The sequence below is a fragment of the Armigeres subalbatus genome, chromosome 3 (genome assembly GCF_024139115.2).
Source record: "Armigeres subalbatus isolate Guangzhou_Male chromosome 3, GZ_Asu_2, whole genome shotgun sequence".
NCBI classification, from domain to species: domain Eukaryota; kingdom Metazoa; phylum Arthropoda; class Insecta; order Diptera; family Culicidae; genus Armigeres; species Armigeres subalbatus.
Window position 1 is genome coordinate 374,583,940 of NC_085141.1, and position 22,445 is coordinate 374,606,384.

General features: G+C 38.8%; 1 protein-coding gene across 1 annotated transcript in view; it reads right to left on the reverse strand.

The window, feature by feature from the left end:
* LOC134226535 (muscle LIM protein Mlp84B-like) overlaps positions 1-22,445 on the reverse strand; it is a 47,810-nt gene that overhangs the window by 11,305 nt on the left and 14,060 nt on the right. Inside the window, 2 exon segments of the mRNA XM_062707370.1 lie at positions 4,557-4,671; positions 8,387-8,549. Coding sequence (XP_062563354.1) covers positions 4,557-4,671; positions 8,387-8,549 — 278 coding nt within the window.

Below are 22,445 nucleotides of genomic sequence, written 5' to 3' on the forward strand. Positions count from 1 at the left end.
GTCAACAACCGAAAGTCGGAGCAACAAGCGGTGACAAGGGCAGGCAACTGCGCGGTCACCTCTGAACGCTCCATCAAACTCTTGGGGGTAATGATCGACGATAAGCTCACCATTGGTAGCCACGTCAATTACGCCTGCAAGCGTGTCTCCACAGCTATAGTGGCATTGTCCCGGATGATGTCCAATAGCTCTGCGGTTCTGGCTAGTGTCGCTCTTTCACATGGCGTAAACGCAGTTTGGCGACTCGAAGTGTAGCTGTTGGTATGGTATTGACTGCAGTGACCTAACGATTGAATTGTGGTGACCAGTTGTCGCCGTCGCGGCGATAAAATCGCTTAGCTCTGGGGGATCTTTCATTGTCTGACATTCTGGTTACGTGCCCGGCCAACTGTAATTTATAGTTTGTTCGTACCGAAGTTTTTGCTGATCAGTTGAATGAGTGAGTATTAGCAACCCTATAACCGGCGGAGTGAAAAATTGTCGAAATGGCAACGTATGAAAATGCATGAAATCGTAAAAATAATACTGGCAGCACTTGAACTTTTTGCTTGCTTCTTATAGATGCAAAATGTGAACAAGTCGAATTGGAACCGCTTTTGACGGTTCGATTGGAAACAAAATTGCGTCTTCGTCGATCTCTTATTCTAGTATTTCTAGCGATTATCTTGTTCTTTTGGGTCGGAATCATCCTTGCTTCGCCCATGTGTCGTGAGATATCGATAAGGAAGCGAATATGGACAGTTGTTGTGAATTTCACTCCTTTGTCGACTGAAAGTCCACCCACGCTCGCATGTCGCATCTGTAGCTCCTGTTTCTTCTAAGTCTGAATATTGATGATGGGACTGTTCATGCCCGCTCAATCGCGATTCGCAGCTTTTGCTTCTCTACGCTATTCAACCTTCCGCCAAGTTTCATCACATTTTCACTATGTGGTTGTTCTTGCTAGTTTTGATAAAGGCACTCTTGATGACAGTTCACTGTTTTCTTCGCTGACACCTTCCGGAACATCTCCTGCGTGAGCTTCAAGTTCTTCAACTAACGATATCTTCACAGTAGGATCTTCAGGGTGGCGTGTGTTCAACCTTCTCCACCGCTGAATATGAGATAGGTGTAGCTGGATCTCGAAAATTATAAGGTAATGTTCAGACTCTATATTAATAGCTGAAAGCTTCTTTAATAAACATTATATTAGTATTGCGTTTAGGGGGGGTCCCGTAGCGTAGTTGGCTACACGTTCGCCTTACAAGCGAATGGCCATGGGTTCGATTCCCAGCTCCTCCAACAAACCCTCGTCTGTCGTCGGATGCGCAGCCCATACGGTGGCGTTTGGGAGACGCGCCTTACCGTCACGGCTGCCTGATGACGACTGACAACTTGTTCTTCTCGGAGACATTCCTCCAACGTACCCGGATAAATGGCAAATAAACAATGCAACGATCATTGGATACACGACATGGACAAACGTAGCAACCCTATAACCAGAGACCGACGGAGTGAAAAACTGTCGAAATGGCAACGTATGAAAATGCATGAAATCGTTGAAATAATACTGGCAGCACTTCTAATGGATGCAAAATGTAAACAAGTCGAATTGAAACCGCTTTTGACGGTTCGATTGGAAACAAGATAGCGTCTTCGCCGATCTCTTATTCTAGTATTTCTAGACAAACGGACACAATGGACTCACGATGAGATGGACTGGCAACGACAACAATAATGGTAATTAAAAATCTAAAAATAAATTCTGTGTGGATTCTATACAGCAGAATACCACAGTAGATCTCGGCACAGTAGCGGTTAAGTAACACAGAGTGCCTAACAAATAAAGAAAGGAATAAATTAGTACTGCGTTTATTCCGGACATCATAAAGGCTCCATTCCGTCTTAATTTTTTGCTGATGCAGTTGTGGTCGATTTAATTTTCAGTACGTCATGAGTATGAGCATGATTTATCGCTCACGGTTGCTACTCCAATCCCCATTATTGCCGGATCAGTTGTAATTACCAAAGAAACAACATTTTCAGTATGTCACGTTAATGATGAAGTAAGAGTGAATCACAAATCACCATGTCGTTATTGTTACCAGTGTTGGTAGAATCATGCTAAAATGTCACTCAACGAAGCCTCATGCGCGAGCTGACTCGCTTGCGATTCTGCTGGGAGAGCATCGTGCATTAGTTTTTCACGCAGAAAAATGATTTCGCTACAAAAAGTGTCAAAACCCAATCGAAGCGTATATTTTATGTTTACGTATGGATTTTTTATCCATTGTTTTAAGTAAAGAAAGTTATTCCGATGAATTTAACGAAGAAGAACACGCAGAAATCACGCAATAATGCAGATCGCGAATCGAATCATGGACGATTCTCTGAGCCATGAGTCGGGTGAGGTTTGCCTCGCGCTTGATTTGAATCGTGGATGAGATTTGAGAATTTGAGTTTTTACCAACACTTGCTACTGAATTCTGCAAATATCTCACCGTTTTTGCTCATTTCGTTCCATGACAAGCTCATAGTCTGTGTTGTCGAAGAAGATTTTCACATTGAGATCGCCCGTGTAGATGCTGATGTCACCCTTCGGCACTAGCGCATTCAGTTTACTGAACCTGGGTATTAAATAGGAAATCAACTCAAAGGTGTCCGTGAACGTTGTCTCCCGATTACCGGAATATAACAATACCTGTCCCGACGGTAGTTTGTGCTCTTCAAAGTTTAGCCGACGTACTTCACTCAGGCAAGGCTTAAGATGTCGAGCTTCATGCGTCGCGCTTCGCTGACGAGTTGCGCCAGCTAAGCTGCTATAAGTTAATATTTATACAATCCATATTCCAATTCTTGTTCTTTGTTTTTTTTTTTAAATTTACCGTTAAATCAGTTTGCGATGCTTCTCTTCTCTTTGGGCAAGAACTTCATCGGAAGTGGGCCTTGTTGCCAGTTCATCAGCATCGTGCAAACTATTTTGGTCTAAATCAGCGGTTCTCAACCTTTTTGTTTAGAGGTACCCCTTCGAGCTTTTACATTCATTGAGATACCCCCTATTTTTTCGCTGTAAATGAAAATAAGCATAACGGATAAGTGTGAAAAAAGTATATGAAAACTAATGGGATATTGTCTGAAATTTTTGAGGTTCCGAGAAGCTTTCCAATTCAAATTAAGTTTATACATACTCTGAGGACTTTTTAAAGCTTCCGAGCCTCTTAAAATGAATCCTCCGAGCCCATTGAAAGTAAGTTTCCGTGACTCATGAAAGTTGCTTCCAAGCCTTTTGAAAATAGGCTTCCAAGGCTCTTAGAAGGAGACTTCTGAGCATTTTGCAATGAGGCTTCTGAGTCTCTTGAAAGGAAGTTCTCAAGCCTATTGAAAGCAGGCTTGAGAGACTTCCGAGCCTCTTTGAAGGTGGCTTGCGAGGCTCTTGAAAGAAGGCTTCTGAGCCTCTTGAAAGGAGGCTTCCGAGCCTCTTGAAAGGAGGCTTCCGAGTCTCTTGAAAGGAGGCTTCCGAGTCTCTTGAAAGGAGGCTTCCGAGCCTCTTGAAAGGAGGCTTCCGAGCCTCTTGAAAGGAGGCTTCCGAGCCTCTTGAAAGAAAACTTTGGAGCCTCTCGGAAGGGAGCTTTGGAGTCTCTCATAAGGAAGCTTTGGAGCCTCTCGGAAGGAAGCTTATACGATCTGCTTGGAAGGAGACTTCCAAGCCTCTTGTAACGGAGCTATTTAGCTTATCGGAAAAAGGCGTTATGCCTCTCAAATAGAGGCCTCCGAACCTTTAGGTTCTAGATTTTAATCACTCACTCTACTCTGTTCCACAGCTCTTCATACACTGTGCTGGTTGTAGTAGCGGGATTCAGTAGGTTTTGATTTACTGATCACCATGCATATTATGTACAATACAAAGTTTTCGAATATAAAATTACACAATTATCAAATATTCAAATTTTGGCTTTCTCAGTCTGTTGAATTAAGAAAGATTTATTGTATACGTTCCCGACGTTTCGGCCGATTGGTTTTGGCCTTTCTCAAGGGTCGTAACGTCGGCCAAAACCAATCGGCCGAAACGTCGGGAACGTATACAATTAATCGTTCTTAATTCAACAGACTGAGAAAGCCAAAATTTGAATAGGTGAAGCAAATCCAGTCGGTAACGCCATTACAATTATCAAAGCATTATCAATAAATGTTTATTGGAATTGTGATACATCCGCCATTATGCATTTTTGTCCGAGGTACCCCCTGAGATCAGCGAAGGTACCCCCAGGGGTACATGTACCCCAGGTTGAGAACCGCTGGTCTAAATGCATAATATTTACCATTTTAGAGAGAAATTTGCTCGGCTGTCTGTCCGTCTGTATTTGTGTGATAACATTTGCTAAAACGTTAGCCAACGTTGCATATATAGTTATTCTTTTTACATATCTCCATATTTTCGCATAAATATCTTCACGCGTCATAGCCACTAGTCAACTGTTAAGCCTGTTAATAAGCAAAGCCTACTATACCTATCGCAAGCTACCAGTGTCAAACTTAAAACAAGTATTAATTGAGTAAACAAAGAAAAATCAACTCACTCGTCCACGTGCCAACATTTGCTCGGCCATGTAAACATATCCACCACAACGAGGGCAACCTTCTCCTTCGGGTGCTTTCGTTACCGGTTTCGGCTCTACAACGTGCCCGTTAGTTCTGTTTCGAATGATGAGTGGCGTTCGGGAAACGACGAGGACGATGAATGTGGACGTGATCGGTGTGCGTGTTTGTGTGCGTGCGTATGTTTGTGTGTGTGTGACCGCGCACCATCGAATGTTTTGATTGGTGTTTTTGGGTTGCGGCACCAGTGTGAGTGTGTGCACGTGTAAATGACCGAAGTGCGTACGAAGGAATTGGTGGTGACGGTGTAGAGAATGAGAAATACAAAAAACGAAATAAAGAGAAAAAATAGAGAGAATTAGTGAATTTTGGTCTCTGACAAGTTGGGTGCGAATTTCACTCTACGGAGCTACGAATTCCATTCAATTCGATAGAAAGTAGGAGAGATAGGAAGAGCGAGTGAGAGAAAGTGGACAACGGAGAAGAAATTAAGTACAAAAAGTGAGTAGTTGTCAGTCAGGCTTTGGCAAGCGTACTTAATTTAGTCTCGGGACAAGGACAAGTCCCCCGTTTTGGATTTCTTTCACTAATGGCGCTTGCGTCATTTTTATGATTCAGTTAAAATATAATTTTTGTTACAACATGACTACTATTTTAAATGCATTCATACTTCGACTTCAGGGCACTTTCCTTATCCCTTTGCGGATAGAATTACGAACAGAAGTTGGGAATTGTACGGAGGGATTACGCCCAACACGTTCATCTTGTTTGACAAATGTTGGACGAAATCTTTGGAGGAATGACAGGTGGTTAGTAGAAACTAGATTTGTCAAAGTGACAATTAGCGATGTGATCAGTGGTGGGTGCATGCGGTGTGTGAGGTTGTGATGGAAGCGATAAAGCGGAAAACTCATTTGCAGAGTTGGTAAGACACAAAAACAAACAAAAACACAAACTCGGCAAATCACCTGTCAAAATGGGGGGCTTACTGCCGGAGGAGAGGGATTACAATCACATTGGAAACTAACACAGAATTCTCGAGAAGACATTAGGCCACAACGAATTATGAAAAACACGAAAAAAACACCAAGAAACAAAATATCTCACCGATCAACTGTCAAATTACACGTACACTGGGAGAGACGAGACGCCAGACGTTACGTGTGTGGCTTGATTTGTTTACACGCTTTTTTTTGCTCAGTTGGATGATGACAGTAACACACAACAAGATGCGATCCAATATGTTCCGTATTGTTTTTATGCTTCACACACAATCACGCTTCTAATTTTGAATACACGAAATTAGGTAGTTCACCCTACTTCGTTATCAGTTTCATTGGATGATTGTCACATTTATCAAGGGTCATTTGGATGGAGTCATTTGACAAGACGACGACAGTAAGGTTTTTGAATGTTTTTGTGTTTCGACTTGTTAATTGTTGTTTTTCCGTAGCGTGCCATGTGATCAAGTGGTGATTATCATGTGTGAGACACTTCGGTTTCTGCTTTTCACCTTCAATGCAATCTGTTGCAAATACCCGAACTCTCACAAAAATATTCAAAATCCCTCGCTCAGTGTGACGTGATTTTGGATTTGTACAAAACAAATGGAATTAGTCACAAATGGTTTACTGAAAATCGACTTTATTCAAATTCTTTCCTTTTTTATTTGTTTACACATTAAAGCAAATTGTCAAAAAATCCATTTAATTTACGCAAACCAGAAAGCTTCCTACAAACTAAATCTCTGCTTGATAAATATCGATGTAAAGTTAACTGATTCATAAATAATTCATCGAAACTAACTCAATCCTTTCATCGTTCAAAATTATCTCAAACTTATATCTTATTTATTTCCTGTACGTTCGAATCAGAAGAAAATCCTGCTAAAATTTTACGAAAAATAGAAACGAAATATCGCTCCTATGACACAAACTTCTTCAATCAAGCAAGCAAAACAATGGAGAGACGTTTTCTTTTATCGCTGAATCTCGCTTCCTTTTGCACGGCAAACGGCGTCCTGTCGTGTTCTTTTGTTCAGATCGAGTGGTCGTTGCGTTTGATGTTGTTGTTGTGTGTGTGTGCGCGCTCAAAAAGTGACATTTTGCAGTGTTGCCAAACAAAGGAAGTGGAGGAAATTACGCTTGCTTGGATATTTATATTTATTTTTATTCTCTCTCTCTCTTTTTCTTTTTCTTCATCTAGGATCAATCGATGCATAGAAGTGGATCATAAATTGGCTTACTCAAATAGTGAATGGTTTAAATTATAGCACTAAACATAAACATAAATGGACACCTATAGGTATTGGCTCTGATGATCTTTGTTGTGGTTTTAGATTCGGGTAACGATTTTGTTTGGGTGTTTATCCTCTCTAACGACTGTCAGTGGTCAAATTTGGTTTACTTGCTACGATATTGGATTCGAACATAAATATTTATTTGTTTTTGGCATTGGTGGTTGTCAGTGGTGGTTATTTGATATTGTAGTAGCGATTGCGGTGGTGGTTGTGGTATTTTTTTTTTGGTTGGCGGTAGTGGTGGTGGTAGTTGAAGGTGTCGCATATTTTACGTAACAAGAAATAAATGGAAAACAGAGAAATGGAGATAAATCAGCATGCAGTCGTTGAATGTGTACATATTTATATCTTATTCGGCACATAAACAGATTTTGAATATATTGTTATGAAAACATGAAATTCGAAGAATAAAATGCAACAATTTGAAATCTTAGCCAACCAGTGCAGTGTTGGTTGGCTAAGGTTGGATCAATTAGTTTTACAAATCTTAGCACAAGACATTTCAAAACAACTGAATTTAAGGACAGGCCTCTCGGAATCCAAAACAAAAAGCCTCTATTCAAAACGGAAGCAACGCACAGCTATCATTTTTATTATTTCACACATGCTGTGTCTGCCATGTTGGAATAATTAAAATAACCGTTGCGCGTTGCTTTCAAATTGAGTGGAAGTCCCGACTTCCGAATTCTAAGTTGGTGCTACACCGACAATATAATCTTACCAAGGGTCTCGCAACTGCCTCGATTTGGAAAGTTTTAAAATATTTCTGATCATATTAGAATTTGAATTGTCCTAAGGCCCTAATATCCTTTTGAAATACCTTATGCCATTGATGGGTCACTACATGCGACTGACGGTACATTTCCTGATTGCTTTGATTGCTAATAATGTGGCTGTCAGTTGTGGTTCGCATTAGGCCTACTTCGTTGTATTTCATATATGGGTTTTTATAGCACTTATTTCTTCGAATATCATGAAATCAATATATTTGATTGTATATTCATAGATTTTTATCGCTGTATTTTTATTATAAGAACTATAAAATATTTCGTTGTGACACAAGGCAATAAGGGGATAACGACATCATGAGATATAATTGGTAACAGGTAAACATACTAACATAAAAAAAAGAATTTAAAACATTGAAACAATAAATAAAAAAGAATGTAACAAACCGGAAACATAATCAAACGAAATAAAAACGGGAAAACATGTGGAATGACAACGCAAAATACACTCCAGCATAAATCGATTGATTCTGTTGCAATCGTTTAGAATGGAGTAGAAGAATGATTTAATGATGAACGAGAGAATGTGATGTTTACGTGACGAGAGTCTAAGGAAAGGCCCTGAACGAATCCGAACTTCATTATCGTGTTTCTTTCACTTGCGACAAATGTTGAACACCGATACTGATACGAATTGAAGCTAGTTATCAACAAAACGACGGACCCATCGCATTTGGGACGAGAAAGGGGGCGTGCAAATTTTGCATCACAAACGGAAACTTACCCTTCAGTTTGGAATTGGGCACCGGAGTCCATCGATAGGCAGCCGGCACCACCGCCGAAGCCGTATCCCTTTGGTCCGTACTTGCGTCCGTGGCAATTTTTGCAGTACAGCTCGTTCTCGTGCTCTGCGCAGTTTGTCGAGTCCAGCATCTTGCCGCACATTCCTGTGGATTGAGGTACGAACAGTGAAAAGGGAATTAGTTATTAAATGGATTTAGATTCAAATTGAAATGAAAATTTAAAAAATTCAAGACAATTCTTAATAAAATAATTTTTGCATAACAAAAGAAACACGTGCTGATCAATTATCATGGCTGTTCAAATGCATAGCCCATGTTAGGAAAATTGAAAATGGACAAATCGATATTAAATTTGCAAAAAAGATTACGTGACTTGGTAAGACTCGTACTCACAACCTCCTGCGTCAATACCACTCAGTATTTTCGTTTGTGAAGGAAACCACATACGAATGTAAAGTTTTTGAAGTACAGTTCAAATTACCTTGTGTCAATGATGTTTGCAAAAGCGTTTTAATCGAAAATGCATTTAGCAATAGCAATGGAGAATGATATTCCAGTTGGATTACAAAAAAAAAACAATGCTAAAATCGTTGGAATATTCGTATCTAAGCTAAGAGTTTGACGCACAGACTCCAACCAGATTTTTCTCAATCGCACATCATTTACGCGTTGTTTATCCCATTTTTCGAGCGATTGAAAGCTGATTGATTGATCGTCCAATCTGCGCGTTGGTGACCACTTTGCTTCACCTCGCTTCCACCCATCAACTAAATAGCCCAAAAATAGATCGGCCTCAAAAGCAATCACCCGCGTAGGTGTTGTTATGTAGCGCACATCACCAAGCGCCACATTGTTTCGCCGGCGGATTGTAGTCAAGTGATCCTCACATGTTTCTCAGCCTCAGACTGTACCGTGCGCACCGGCCTCACAGCTTCGTGTAAACATTGTGCCACAATGTATAAACTATCTGTGGATTTTGGACCATTTCGGATGTTTTCCCCATCGTTTAAAATTATTACCGTGAGTTGCATAACAGCCTGCACCCCCGGGGAAGTTTCATCTCGTATGGAACGTACTGAGGCTTCTAAAAAAAGCACCTCATCCAATATCCATACACTTGATTGATGGAAAATTAACAAAAAAAAATCCTCATCGCAACAGCAACAGGGTGCGAACTGCCACGACCTCCCGTCCGCCTCTTCTGTACCAAAGCGGCAGTAAATGGCGAATGTTGCTCGGTGCGGTCCAAGATGGAGACGCATGGTGTCGAATAAATTTCACTAATTGAGAAATTCTTGGCAGATCGCCTCGCTTAGGTGACCTCGTTTCGGACGCGCGCGCACACACATATTCTATTATGCCGCCGCCGCCACGGTTGCACCACTGTCGAAATGTTAATTAAAACTACGGCGTGTAAGGCATTTTCCACCATTTCTTGGCTATTGGCAGGCGTTTCTTGGCTCATTAAAAAACGCGTGAATAGTTGCGGTTTCTGATGGAGGACTTGGGGATGATGTGGGTATAGTTAGATGCGATTCGCTCAGTACTCCGAAAATCGTTTTTCTAGGAAAAAATACAACACATATATTTCAAAGTTTTCCAGTCAAATATTTTTAACAGATATGCCCAAAAAATATTATTTTACTTAATATCGCTAGGTTAGGGTTAGGTTAGGGTAATTTCAAGCGAACGTAGAGGTGTGAGCCGTTTCGGAAATTGTTATCGGTGTCCCATCGCAAGCCGAGTAAATTTCCAACCAAGCCTCCTTCAGCATGGTCTTGCTGCCTCCGGAGTATTGTCCTGAATTTTCGCAGGATATCTTTTTTTTTTGCAAGGGTACTGGTCGCATTTTTCGCGATTAGATTTTTGAGTTGCATTTTTATTAATTCAGTTAGTACTTTAATTTGGTGAGATACTTATTTTCAGATCAAAATTGATCAAAAATCAAAATTGGATTTGTTAATATGCAGTTTATAACTGAGAATTGGATCTGGTGATGGGTTCAGATTTATTGAGTCGAAGTTGTGGTTGGATATGGAGATCAAATGATTAAAATTCATTTTGATTGAGAAATGTAACTTGGATTGTAGTTAGAAATTAACTATGAGTATCCGGCTTTGTTCGAAGAGTGCATTATGCAATTGAAATGCTCAATACTTAAGCTATCAGTATTCATCGGTATCTTGAAGCATACAGACACGTTTTTTCCTTCATCGCTACGGTATCGGCTACTATTTTCCTCCGCAATATACGCGTCATTAAAGGCTGAAGTCGAACCTCCGACCAGAATGTCGCAGATTATAATCCGACGAGCATAACATTACAACAAATCTCTTCATGATGAAATTTCATCGGATAGCAAAAATTCCATAAGTGAAGAGTCAAGGCCAAAAAGTCAAACAAAGCAAAAAACACTGAGAAAACAACAATGCAGACGATGCCTACCGGCAGTAGCCAAAAATCCATTACTAACATCCCCACAAGTGATAAGTACATTACTCTCACAACCTTCTGATGGGAACGATGATACGCAAATCGTAAACAGGAGCAAAAATAATAACCTCCTTAACAAGAGGGTGCACTGCCCACCTATAACAGTGTTACGGCGGGATGCGAAGCAAATTAGAGATTTGCTTAAAGGCAACAAAGCTCCCAACGATAGCTATCACACCGTAGGTATAAGAGGTAGTGTACTAGTTATCACCAATAATTTTGACATCTTCAAAAGCATTATTAGCTCAATGAGTGTGAGTTTCATGGGAGTTTTTCACCCACCAAACAAAAAGTGATACACCCCATGATGTGTAGCAAATTTGGTTGAAATCGGTTAAGAAGATCAAAAGTGCATTGGAATGCTCTTTTTCCAAACCATGTCCCTTTCTTTGAAGCCTCTCGCTTTTCCTAATGACTCTTCTACCCCTTTTATAAACATCTCCATAGAATAGAGAATAGGTGCATTCTAAACAGAACATGAGCCAAAAGCGTACCTTCGTTTCGTGTTCTTAGGTTTGAACTCTGAACACAGTTCAATATGCACTGGGTTGATACGCAAACAAAAACGATCATGGTTTTAGACAATGTTCCCTAAATTTGGAAATATGCAAAGTCACTCGTGCGTGGGTGCGCAGGCTGTAAAAAATGGATTAGTTTCGCAGTTTGATGTACCTCGTTTTTCTCTGAAAGTTGGGCAAGTTTATTAGAAATTAGGAATAGGGTATGCATAAATCATAGTAATTAACCCTTTAAACTTGAAAACGTGCACATTTGCATAGAAACCTATCTTGAAACAAATCTTAACATTTTTTTGTAGTTCATGCGTTATCAAAGTATACATATGTATTAGAGTGGGGCGTCATGGTCATTTTTTCAAATCAATGGTTTTTCGAAGCCATTCTGGGTCCTGAACAACTGTGCAGAATTTGGGACCGATTGGTTGCTTCCTCGCTTTCCGCATCGCGTTTGAAGTTTGTATGGAAATATGTATGGGAGCGCGTATATTTTTGCATGTCTACTACTAAAGGCTTCAGTTCATCGTAAACCAAGTGGCACATTGCGTTAAAGTATAACCCAAAGGATGCCGAAAAACTTTGCTGAATAAGGCATGTTGCTGGAACGTCCACGAAAAAAGTTATAACGCTTAGAACATTGAGTGTTCGAACCATATGCAAAAAATCGTTTATTCTGCCAGCACTGCCGTACTACGCAGACCAATAATTCAACTGAGTGTTATTTCAAAATAATTGATCTTATAGGGCTTTAGAGCTGATGGGAGCTGTCCGGAATTATTTCACAAAGAAAAAAATCCGACAAGAAGGAAGATGAGTGTTGCCCTTCTAGAACCATAGGTTGTCCGGTAGTGCTGGCAGAAACATTGATTTCTTGCATATGGTTTGAACAATCATTTTTCGAAACGTAATAACATTTTTTGTAGACCTTCCAGCTACGTACCTTCTTCGGCAAAGTCTTTCGGCATCTTCCAGACTATATGCTAACGTATTGAGTCACGTGATTGAAGATAAATTGAAGCCGCTATGAGCAAAAATGTTTAACAGTGCGTTTTCCCATACTAATCTCCATGTAAATTTAAAACGCGATGCGGCATGCGATGTTGCAGCCAATCGAGCCCATATTTTGCACCGTTGGTTGGGGTCCCAAAACGTTTCAGAAAAACCTTGATCTTACTTGATCGGACGAAGTTTGCGTTTTTCCATACAACTGCGCCCCACTCTAATATATATGTTTTCGGATATTTGTCTCAGCATTTATCTTTTTTTAGCCTATATACTGTTGAATGTTGTATCCATAATTCTTTCTTGGGACATTAGCGCTAGACGGCCAACCCATTGTCAATCTGCCATATTTCATAATATTTTCCACGTCATGGACAAGAACCTCGCCGAATATTGTTTGCAACACATTTTACTTGAAAACAAAAGTGTCCTTGCTTGCCTTTTATAATTTCCACGCAATCTTGTCCGAAATAGGTTATCGGATGAACTAAGGTTTTGAAGTTAGCAAATTACATTTTCGACTGCATGCTACGTAAGCTAAGCTGTTGCTTCAAGCACAACTTTACCATATTTGATTGATTTCATATCGGCGAAGGTCATTTATACTGTCAAGGTACAATCAAGTGGTGGAATTAAATGGGAAGGTACAAACTCGTCTTATAACAAGTCTCCTTGCATGTTCTTCATGAATTGTTCAATAGTTCCTAGTGAGAATGCTAGCAAAAATTCTGAACTATGGCTTCCTTAGCATGGTGACTACAAAGCAAGGCCATCCATGATACGGTGTATTTATATGCCTATGAGTATAATCGTGTTAGTTTTATGACCCATGAATGCATAAATTGTGAGTCTACTTAGAGACCTAACTAGACACTATATACAAAGACGGGAAGTCTGATCCCTGAACAAATAAATCACTAGGCAACTCCGCGTGCGCAACACTGCTGATGCTGGATATACTTTTCACATTGGTCTATACGAATTTCATAATTCAAAAATATTTTATTTGTATCGTGTTCAACCACCCAATAAAAAGCCACAATTCACTTTAAACATGTTTAATTGATTTTCAACCTCATACGAACACTTTTTAACCTAAATCCATGAAAAAATATTCAAATAATAATACAAACATAAGTATTCGTGCTGGTTCAAATGAACCCTTGCCAAATGTTGCGCGTAATATTTTGGAATGACAGGTCTCTTGCTCGATTGGAATGACACTGACAGTAAATTTGGAATTCCAATTGGAACATTTCCCGTCTTTGTTTATAGTGTCTTTAGACCTAACCATTAATAACTATGCTGCCATAACGTGAAAAAGTGACGTATACGACATTTTCCAAAAATGGTGTTAACGAGTACAACTCATCAAGCTCTTTAACAGAAAAATGGAAAACATGCATGTTGTAAAATGGCGGTTACGTCACTTTTCCAGATTACGGCAGTATGGAAGTGCCTAATAAACACTAAGCTGCGACACGGCATTTTTCAAATGGGGGATGTAATGCTTGTAATGGGTATGCTAAGATGAGAATTCCAGCGGGACATACGTGAGAATCCTATAGCAAATTCCCTGAAACTTTTCCAGGTATTTCTTATTCAGAAAATCTAATCTAAGACACGTATTATTCAATCCTCAGAACTTCTGGATAAAGGATTATAAATTCTTGGAGTAAATTAAAAATCTGAGAGAGTAAACCCCCTAGAATTCTTGAATAGGAGTTTCACAGTAATTCTTGTGTAAGGAACTTTTAGAAGTAATGTCGGAGGAATTTTCTCTTATTCATAGGAGAATATTTCTTCATAATTCGTGATGGCGAAATTCCCCAGAGTTATCAGAGAGAAGAATTAGGAAAATCGTGAGGAACATACGAGGATATAATTTTCCAAATTCCTGGAGGAGAACCTACTCTTACCCTAGTAGCACAGTTCAGATCGATTTGGTTGCAGCAACTCCAATGTGACTGGATTTGGTCGCATAGGAGTCACAGTGACTAGTATGTGACAAGTGTGCTACTCGGGTAATTTCAGGGGAAGGGATTTCTTAAAATTCGAGCGAGAGGGATTGTCATGTTATTTTGGAGATGAATGAGTATTTCGGATAGTTTTCGTAGAAGGAATTCTTGTAGGATAAAATTCCCCTAGTTTCTGAAGGAGAAATTCTCCAATAATTCTAGAGCAGGAATATACCACAATTCTTGCATATCGAGCTTCCAGAATTCCTGAAGAAGAATTTCTCCGAAATATCTGGGTGGGAGATTTCCAGAGAATCAAAAAAGGAATACTTGGGTTGAGGTTAGAAGCGAGTCTGTATTTTAGAATTCCTGAGGAATAATTTGTACGGAATTCAAGAAAAATGCCAGTCTGATATGGTCCACATTTCCCAAAAATCTTTGGAGGAAGAATTCTCCATAATATCTGAAGGGCTACAGGGAACATCCCCAGAACTATTGGGGGAGTAATTCCTCATAATTGAAGATGGAGTTTCGCATTACTCCTGGGGGGAGAATTGTACAGTATTAAATAGAAAGGAAGTTTCCAAAATTCTCAAAAGGGGAATTTCTAAAAAAAAAAAATGGGTGCGAATTCTTCAGAATTTCTGGAAGAGTAGTTCCTCAGAATTCCTATAGCTTTCTATAGCTGATGGCGGAGTTTCTAGTAATGGTTTTTCCAGAATTCCGAGAGAAGGAATTTTGCAGATAGGGTTTCTTAAAAATGGTATCAGAAGGATTTTCTAGTTTGGTACCAGTTATATTAAAAGATGTTCGCTATTTTTTCTAGCTCTGTTGTGTGGAATGGTTCCATGGTGGTTTTTTCATTGCCAGAAATTCTATGATGATCACCGTATCGTACCATCTGATGGCACATTACATCAAAATATCTGTCATCAGTAATATTAAAAAAAAAAGATACCATAGCCGGTAAATCAGTGGCGTGGCAAGAAAATTTTGTTGTGGGAGAGGGGGGGGCACCCTGTATTGGGTTCAGTCAAACTACTAAGCGTTATGGTTCTGGTCGACATTGTGACCTCCGTCGTTCAAATACAATGACTCACAATCTTTTCGTTTCCTAAGCTTCTTTCGAGCAAATAAAATAATAATTACAACGTGTCGTTCTCCAATTTTCACGAATAATAAGAAAACACACGTCCCTACCGACAAAGAATAATCCTTCAACATTTGTTGCATCCCAGATCATATAAGAAATCCCTGGAGTATAGGTCTTGACCTCCTTGAGAGCTGCAAGCTTTTTTAAATCGTTTATGCTGATTGTTTTCCGTAGAATTAAATTAGATGAGCAATTAGATGATTAGTTCAACATTTTTTCAATTTAAGTTCACGTAAGGAATTCCCTGGAGTGTATCCTTACGGCTGTTATCTGTTTTTGAAAATTGACAATGTTCCAAAATTGACAGATTGTAGAACCAAATTGGATATGCCCTCAAGAAGTATATTAGTCCAGAACTGCTGCCATTTTTTTTGCTAGCTAGAGATGGTTCATACTCTATGATGGATCACATAGAAATTGGATAAGCCTCAAATATGAAGTCAAATGCTATTTGATACAAATGATCACAAACAGCGAGGTATCCCTTAGCCATGCTATAAGATGCGTAGCTACAAAGCAAGACCAAGTTGAAGGTGGCTGGGTTCGATTTCCGGTCTGGTCTAGGAAATTTTCTCAACTTCAAGGCATGAAAGTATTATCGTGTTAGCCTCATAATATACGAATGCAAAAATGGTAACATGACTTAGAAGCTAACAACTATGGATGGGCTTAATGGATACTAAGCTGCGAGGCGGTAATATCCCAGTGAGATACGTAATGATATTAAGAAGATCATAAAACACATGTTAATTTCTGAAAGGAGCAAATAAATCTTTCGTTATGCGTATTGACCTTAAGACCTGTTTTCCAATTCTTGAAAATCTTGAGTGGCAAGGAATGCAACTGGCATTCAATTGACCTTTCCTTGTGTGTCGTTTTCTATTTATTTTTGTTTTACTTTTTTTAAATAGTTAGAAGCGTCAAAAATTAAATCTTTGGGAAAGCTGATCTTAAATAAATTGAAGAATAGATTTAGCGAACAAAAGTTTTTGACGGGAATGGTGAATTCAAATATAATTTGGTTTAAATGATTCCTAAAAACATGTTCCATATCTAAAAGGAGTGAATAGATTTTTCGTTACGTATATTGACTTTAAGGCCTGTACACCAATTCTTGAACTTCTTGGATTCCTTGGAATAAAACATGCATTCAATACAAAGCCAATTTGATTCAAATGATCACTAAAATTGTGTTTCATTTCTATAGACCTTAAGTCCTATACTTCAGGGAATTCTTGGGTTACCTAGAATGAAACATATGTTGAAGGTATGTGCAATTTGATTCATGAATGGCTAGGAATATTGATTTAAGGTCAGCTGGAAGCATATTTCATACCATAAGGCTGAAATGTATTAGTTTACGCGTGGAGGTGTGAAAGCCTAAGCTCCCGGGAATTCTTGAAAGACCCGGAACATTTGGCGATAACATATCCATCACAAAAGTTCAACTAGTGGACGCAACGGTGTCTTGGCCAAAAAAAAAACAAATTGGGTCTTTGGATTGCCATAATAATGTATCATATTTAAAATAATCCAAAGATCCATGAAATAAGTGAAAACAAGTGATTTGAACAAACATTAATTTTTCATCAAATTCGTTTTACGTTCCCAATCAGTACTGGAATTTCTCATTTTTAATGAGAGATGTCACGCGATGTTAATATATCTGCTCTTTTCAATATCTATAGAAACGCGAAGGATGGATGGCATGCTACAAAGCATGGACAGGACATGGAAGTGTGCAATATCTGCTTCATTTTTGTATTCATTGCCACTTTCAACTCGGTGAATTAAAGGAATATGATTAATTTATCGACTAGTCACTATTCTCCGCATATATTTATTAAATTTATTTAGAAATTTTAATTATAAAATAAAGCACAACATCCTTTCATGCGAAATTAATCAAAAAACCCACAATTATTTCATTTGTTTTGCTGAAATGGAAAAAGGCGATTTGCTCTTTGTCTTATGACGCACGACCTTTTACAGTATTGGGGCTCTCAATAAGTAACGTAAAAAGAGGTTTGAATAGGTACAAGTTTTTTTCAGCGGCGCAGCCGAAATTTTTCAAACGTATAAGTGTTTGAACGGAATTTTTCTTCTAACAAATTGCAGCGGCGCGCCGGTCAAAAATGGTGGCGGCGGCGGCGGCGCTTAAAAATCGACGCTTAAAAATGTCTGTCTCCGCGTGTAGCCAAATAAGTGTTTCTAAATTTTATAAATTTACATTTTATACAGATACTAGTCGACCCGGCAGACGTTGTCCTGCATAGTAGGCAAAAATGCGCGTTGTGAACTGCCTATGCGAAATTCCCATACGAATCTTTATTTTAGTATTTCACTATTTAATCGACTTTAGTAATGATTTTTGCATGAGGAATTATCATATAATCCCGTCGAAAACGATAACGAACATGTCTGCTGAAGGAATGAAGAAAATCCATCCATCCGTTTTCGAGTTATGCGGATACGAACACAGACTATTTCATTTTTATTATATAGATTTATATAATTATTGAGAATTCTCGACTCGAAACGAGCAAACCATGCAAACTGTCTTACGAAAGAGCTGTCGAAAGGAGATGCGCAATGAGGCCCCTATTTTTAGGGTCTGTCCATACAAAACGCTCGTATTTCAGAAACGATAATAGATGGACACTCGATGCTTCCAGCAAAAAAAAAAACGCAACAAATTTGCCAAAGATACCATGTTTCGGACAGCAGAACGATCGCGTGGTCGGCCGAATTATTGTGTTCTGCATTGCGCGGCCGGTAATAAAATTAATCAGTTCAGTGCGTGATCTCTCATGTTTCGGACAGCAGAACGATCGCGTGGTCGGACGAATTATTGTGTTCTGCATTGCGCGGCCGGTAATAAAATTAATCAGTTCAGTGCATTGCGCGGCCGGTAATAAAATTAATCAGTTCAGTGCGTGATCTCTCATGTTTCGGACAGCAGAACGATCGCGTGGTCGGACGAATTATTGTGTTCTGCATTGCGCGACCGGTAATAAAATTAATCAGTTCAGTGCGTGATCTCTCATGTTTCGGACAGCAGAACGATCGCGCGGTCGGCCGAATTATTGTGTTCTGCATTGCGCGGCCGGTAATAAAATTAATCAGTTCAGTGCGTGATCTCTCTTGTTTCGAGGCGGGCTTGGTGGTCATATGGCTACTGCATCTGCCTCATACGCAGGAGGTCGTGGGTTCAATCCTAGGTCCGTTCCATTCTCATACTTTGTATCTTTCTCTTTATTTCTCATGTTCTAGCAATCGCTAGAACTGGAAATGGACTTCCATACCGTTTCCATTACTATTCCTATACCTTCAATTTGAGTATTCTAACAGTAATCTGCTAGAATTGGAAATGAACTTATAGGGCTCGTTTCCTACATCCAATTAGAAATTCCATCAGTTACCTTCTCCTATCTATCACATTGGCAGCTCGTTAACCAAGACGGACCTCTGCCTCTCCAACCTAACCCAGAAATTCCAACAAATTCCGCATGAACTCGTGGCAAGTGCAGAGGTATATTCGGCTTGCAGTGGGCGAGTGATTGCATCATCATTTCCTCCCCTTCCCTACATTGACTTGCATTCTGACGTGGCAGGCGCCAGTATGACCTAACAAATGAGATCACCAGTACTTGTACATTGAAGATGTGTGCTAGTCCCAAGCAAACATCTGTTGGTTCCCTGTGCAAGAACAGCTGATCTGGTCATAATGGAGTAGCAACTACGAGCAGTCAATCAAGCTCAAGCTCAAGCTCCATGATTTTTTTTCTTTTCGTAGCTTTTTTTAATTTCCATGATTTTGGCGTTCGAAATTTCAACAACATTTTTTTTATGCACGAAAAAATCTTATGAATTTTTAAGAATAATTATTTTCGAGTTCAAAGGGGAATCCTTCGGAATTTCCACAAGCAATTCTTCGGAGTCTACATAGAAAAAAAATCTTTAGAATTTCAACGACATTTTTTTTCGGAAATTCCATAAAAGAATTTCGAAAAAATTTCGAGAAATAAACTTCTAATTCCTAAGAATTTCCAGTAGAAATTAAAAAAAAAACATTTGAAATTCCGAAAAAATAATGTTCAAGTGGAGATTACAAAAGAATTTGCGGTTGTAAGTACTTCTGATGCAATTCCAGTAGGATTTCCTCAAAGATATGGATGGAAATTGGGAAAAATTTGCAGACAATTTTCAGTAAAGATTTCAAGCAATGTTCAGCTGAAACTGCAAAAAATAAATAAATAAAATACCTTCCCGAAGATGAATGCATTCTCGATTACCTTTCGGAAGAATTAAAGAAAAAACCCAGATGGTTCCACCTAGTGGTGACGATTCTTTCGTTAGGTTTCGCCATAGTGTAATGCACATAAACAATATTTGCCTGCATTACGGTTCTTGCAAACGCTGTACAACGAATCAACCAACCAAGCTTTTATGGATCAACACAACATTTTCTTCATAACTTTTGAATGCAATGACCGATCGTGATTATATTCAATAGCGAACAACTAGGATTTGTCACTCGTCGAATGCAACCTGTTGCGAAAAAATCGGTTAATAATTACTATATGAAAAAAGGGCTAATGTATTTTGGTTTTCGTGTGCAAACTCGCACATACACACGGACTGACAGACATTTGTTCAGTTCGACGAAATGAGTCTATTGGTATATAACATCATGGGTCTCCGAGACTTCTATAAAAAGTTCGATTTTGGAGTGAAATCCCGAGCAGGAGCGACGACCTCGATAACAGAAATTGGTATAAACTAGCCTTGCATAAGAAGTAAAATACCAAAAAATTATACCTAAAATTAATATGCAAAGAACTTTAGGCATAACATTCTCTGTTATTACAATACCAATAGGCTAGTACATAACAGAGAATGGTATCAATAACAGATTGAGGTATTCTCCTGCTCGGGATGATAGCCTTCGGTACAACTTTGTTGTACAAGAAAGACCAAAAAACATGGAAATTCTAAAGATTTTTGAGGATAATCCTAGATTCCCTTAAATATCCTGAGGATAATCCAAAGATTCTTCCGTGGATGTTTAAAATAATGACCCGAAGAAAAAATTCTTGGAAAATTCGGAGAATTTACGATAGAATTCCCAAAGAACGGGAAATGTGAATTCCGAATAATTCCTATTGACAAATTCATTTCTGGTTGTAATTTCTAAAAAATAAGCGGGAGTTCCCATAAGTGTTTCATGTGGCATTGTCGTTGAATATCTCTTGGAAATTCAGAAGAATTTTCTTGAAAGTTTAGAAGTGTCCTCCTTGAACTTCTTATGGAAATGAAGACAAATTTCTCGCCAAGATTCGGATGAATTTGTTGAAGAAATAAAATAAAATATTCAGTAAAAATCAGAAAAAATGTGAACTATTTTTCCACCAGAAATTATTTGTGTTTCCCACGGAATTGGTTTGAATTTCCAAACAGAATTCCTATGGGAGTTTCTTCAGAGTTTTGAAAAATTGTCCGTTCGCAATAAGCTATGCCAAGCAGAGATTCAAAGAGAGATTCTTCCTAATTTTCACAAGAATTGTTTAAAAATCAGTCGGAATTCCAGCACTTCATCAGGATTGCCTAAAATAATTTCAAAGTTCTTACAGGAAATTTCGTTATAAGATTATTCCTGAAAATACAATGGAAATGTTTTTGAAGTTTCATTTTACGAATTTTCTTGGATGTTTGTAAAAACTAAACTTTTACGTGTGCTGATGCAAAAGTGTCGGCGGCGTGAATAAAAACAATCAGCGGCGGTGGCGTTGCGCGGCGGAAACATTTTTTTTTATATCGTATTTTTATTCGAGGTTATATTCCTAACTTCATATGGCTTACAGTAGTATCAACTACAACTTCAATGGAGACCCGGTTTTGTCACTCCTACTTTTATCACTTTTCAACCCGATTTTCAAAAATCACTATTACGTTCTATTACCTATTATGCATTATTTTTGTTGAAGCTTTTTAAGTCTGATATTTTCTGCTGCGGTCTATGTAAATTTTATTCAGAGGTAAACTAATTTGTTTCTGGAAATCCACTTACAAACGTCATTTTTCGCTGAAGTCTACTTTTGAGGTTTATTGGCCAGGTAGAACTTAATGTATGGAATAATTTCTGTGGGACTTCTTGAAAACCGAGCATATTTGTATCTTAGTAGGGGTTGGTTTGGTTTGGTTGTGTGTACCCTTTTGTCTTTGGTCTATAACATTGGCCCGAGTTGATCTTATGCCGACATTTGTATACCAATGGAAAGCCAGACAAATAATCTTACTATTAACGTAGAAATCAAATTGATTTCGACGATTTGGGACATTTTATTGACAATTTCTCTAATTTGACATTTTTGGACATTTCGATTTTGGGGTTCGGTTGTGGGCATCTTTGAAAACTCAGCAGAATATAAAAAAGAAAGAATAAAAAATCACCTAGACTTAAAGAAAAGGAATAACTTGTTTATTCTAATAGCCAGGAGGCGCAAAATAAAAATCAGATCAATCCACCTAGCAGTGATCATGTCTTTCTCGTGCATTACCTAAGTAACATTTCAAGTTTTATTCCGCTCTAGGAATGGTTTTCAAGATCGAATTACAAGAACTGGCAATAAAACCAATTACTTCAGGATTACCTTCTGATGACCACTATAAGAGTAAGATATGTCCAAATGGCCCTCTCTAGATTACCACTATAAACCTTTTATAAGAGTATATAAAAATCCGTTTTAAGCCGCTTGCAGAAAAGGGAATTTGGCTGCGGCAGCTGTTTCCTTACGTTACTTACAAATTACGGTTGTCAGAATGACAGCATCTGTTATCTATCAAAAGATACGTAGGGGTGCCCACAACCGAACCTCTTCCCCTACTGTTTTGCTTAGTACAAGTTTCAGTCAAAAAT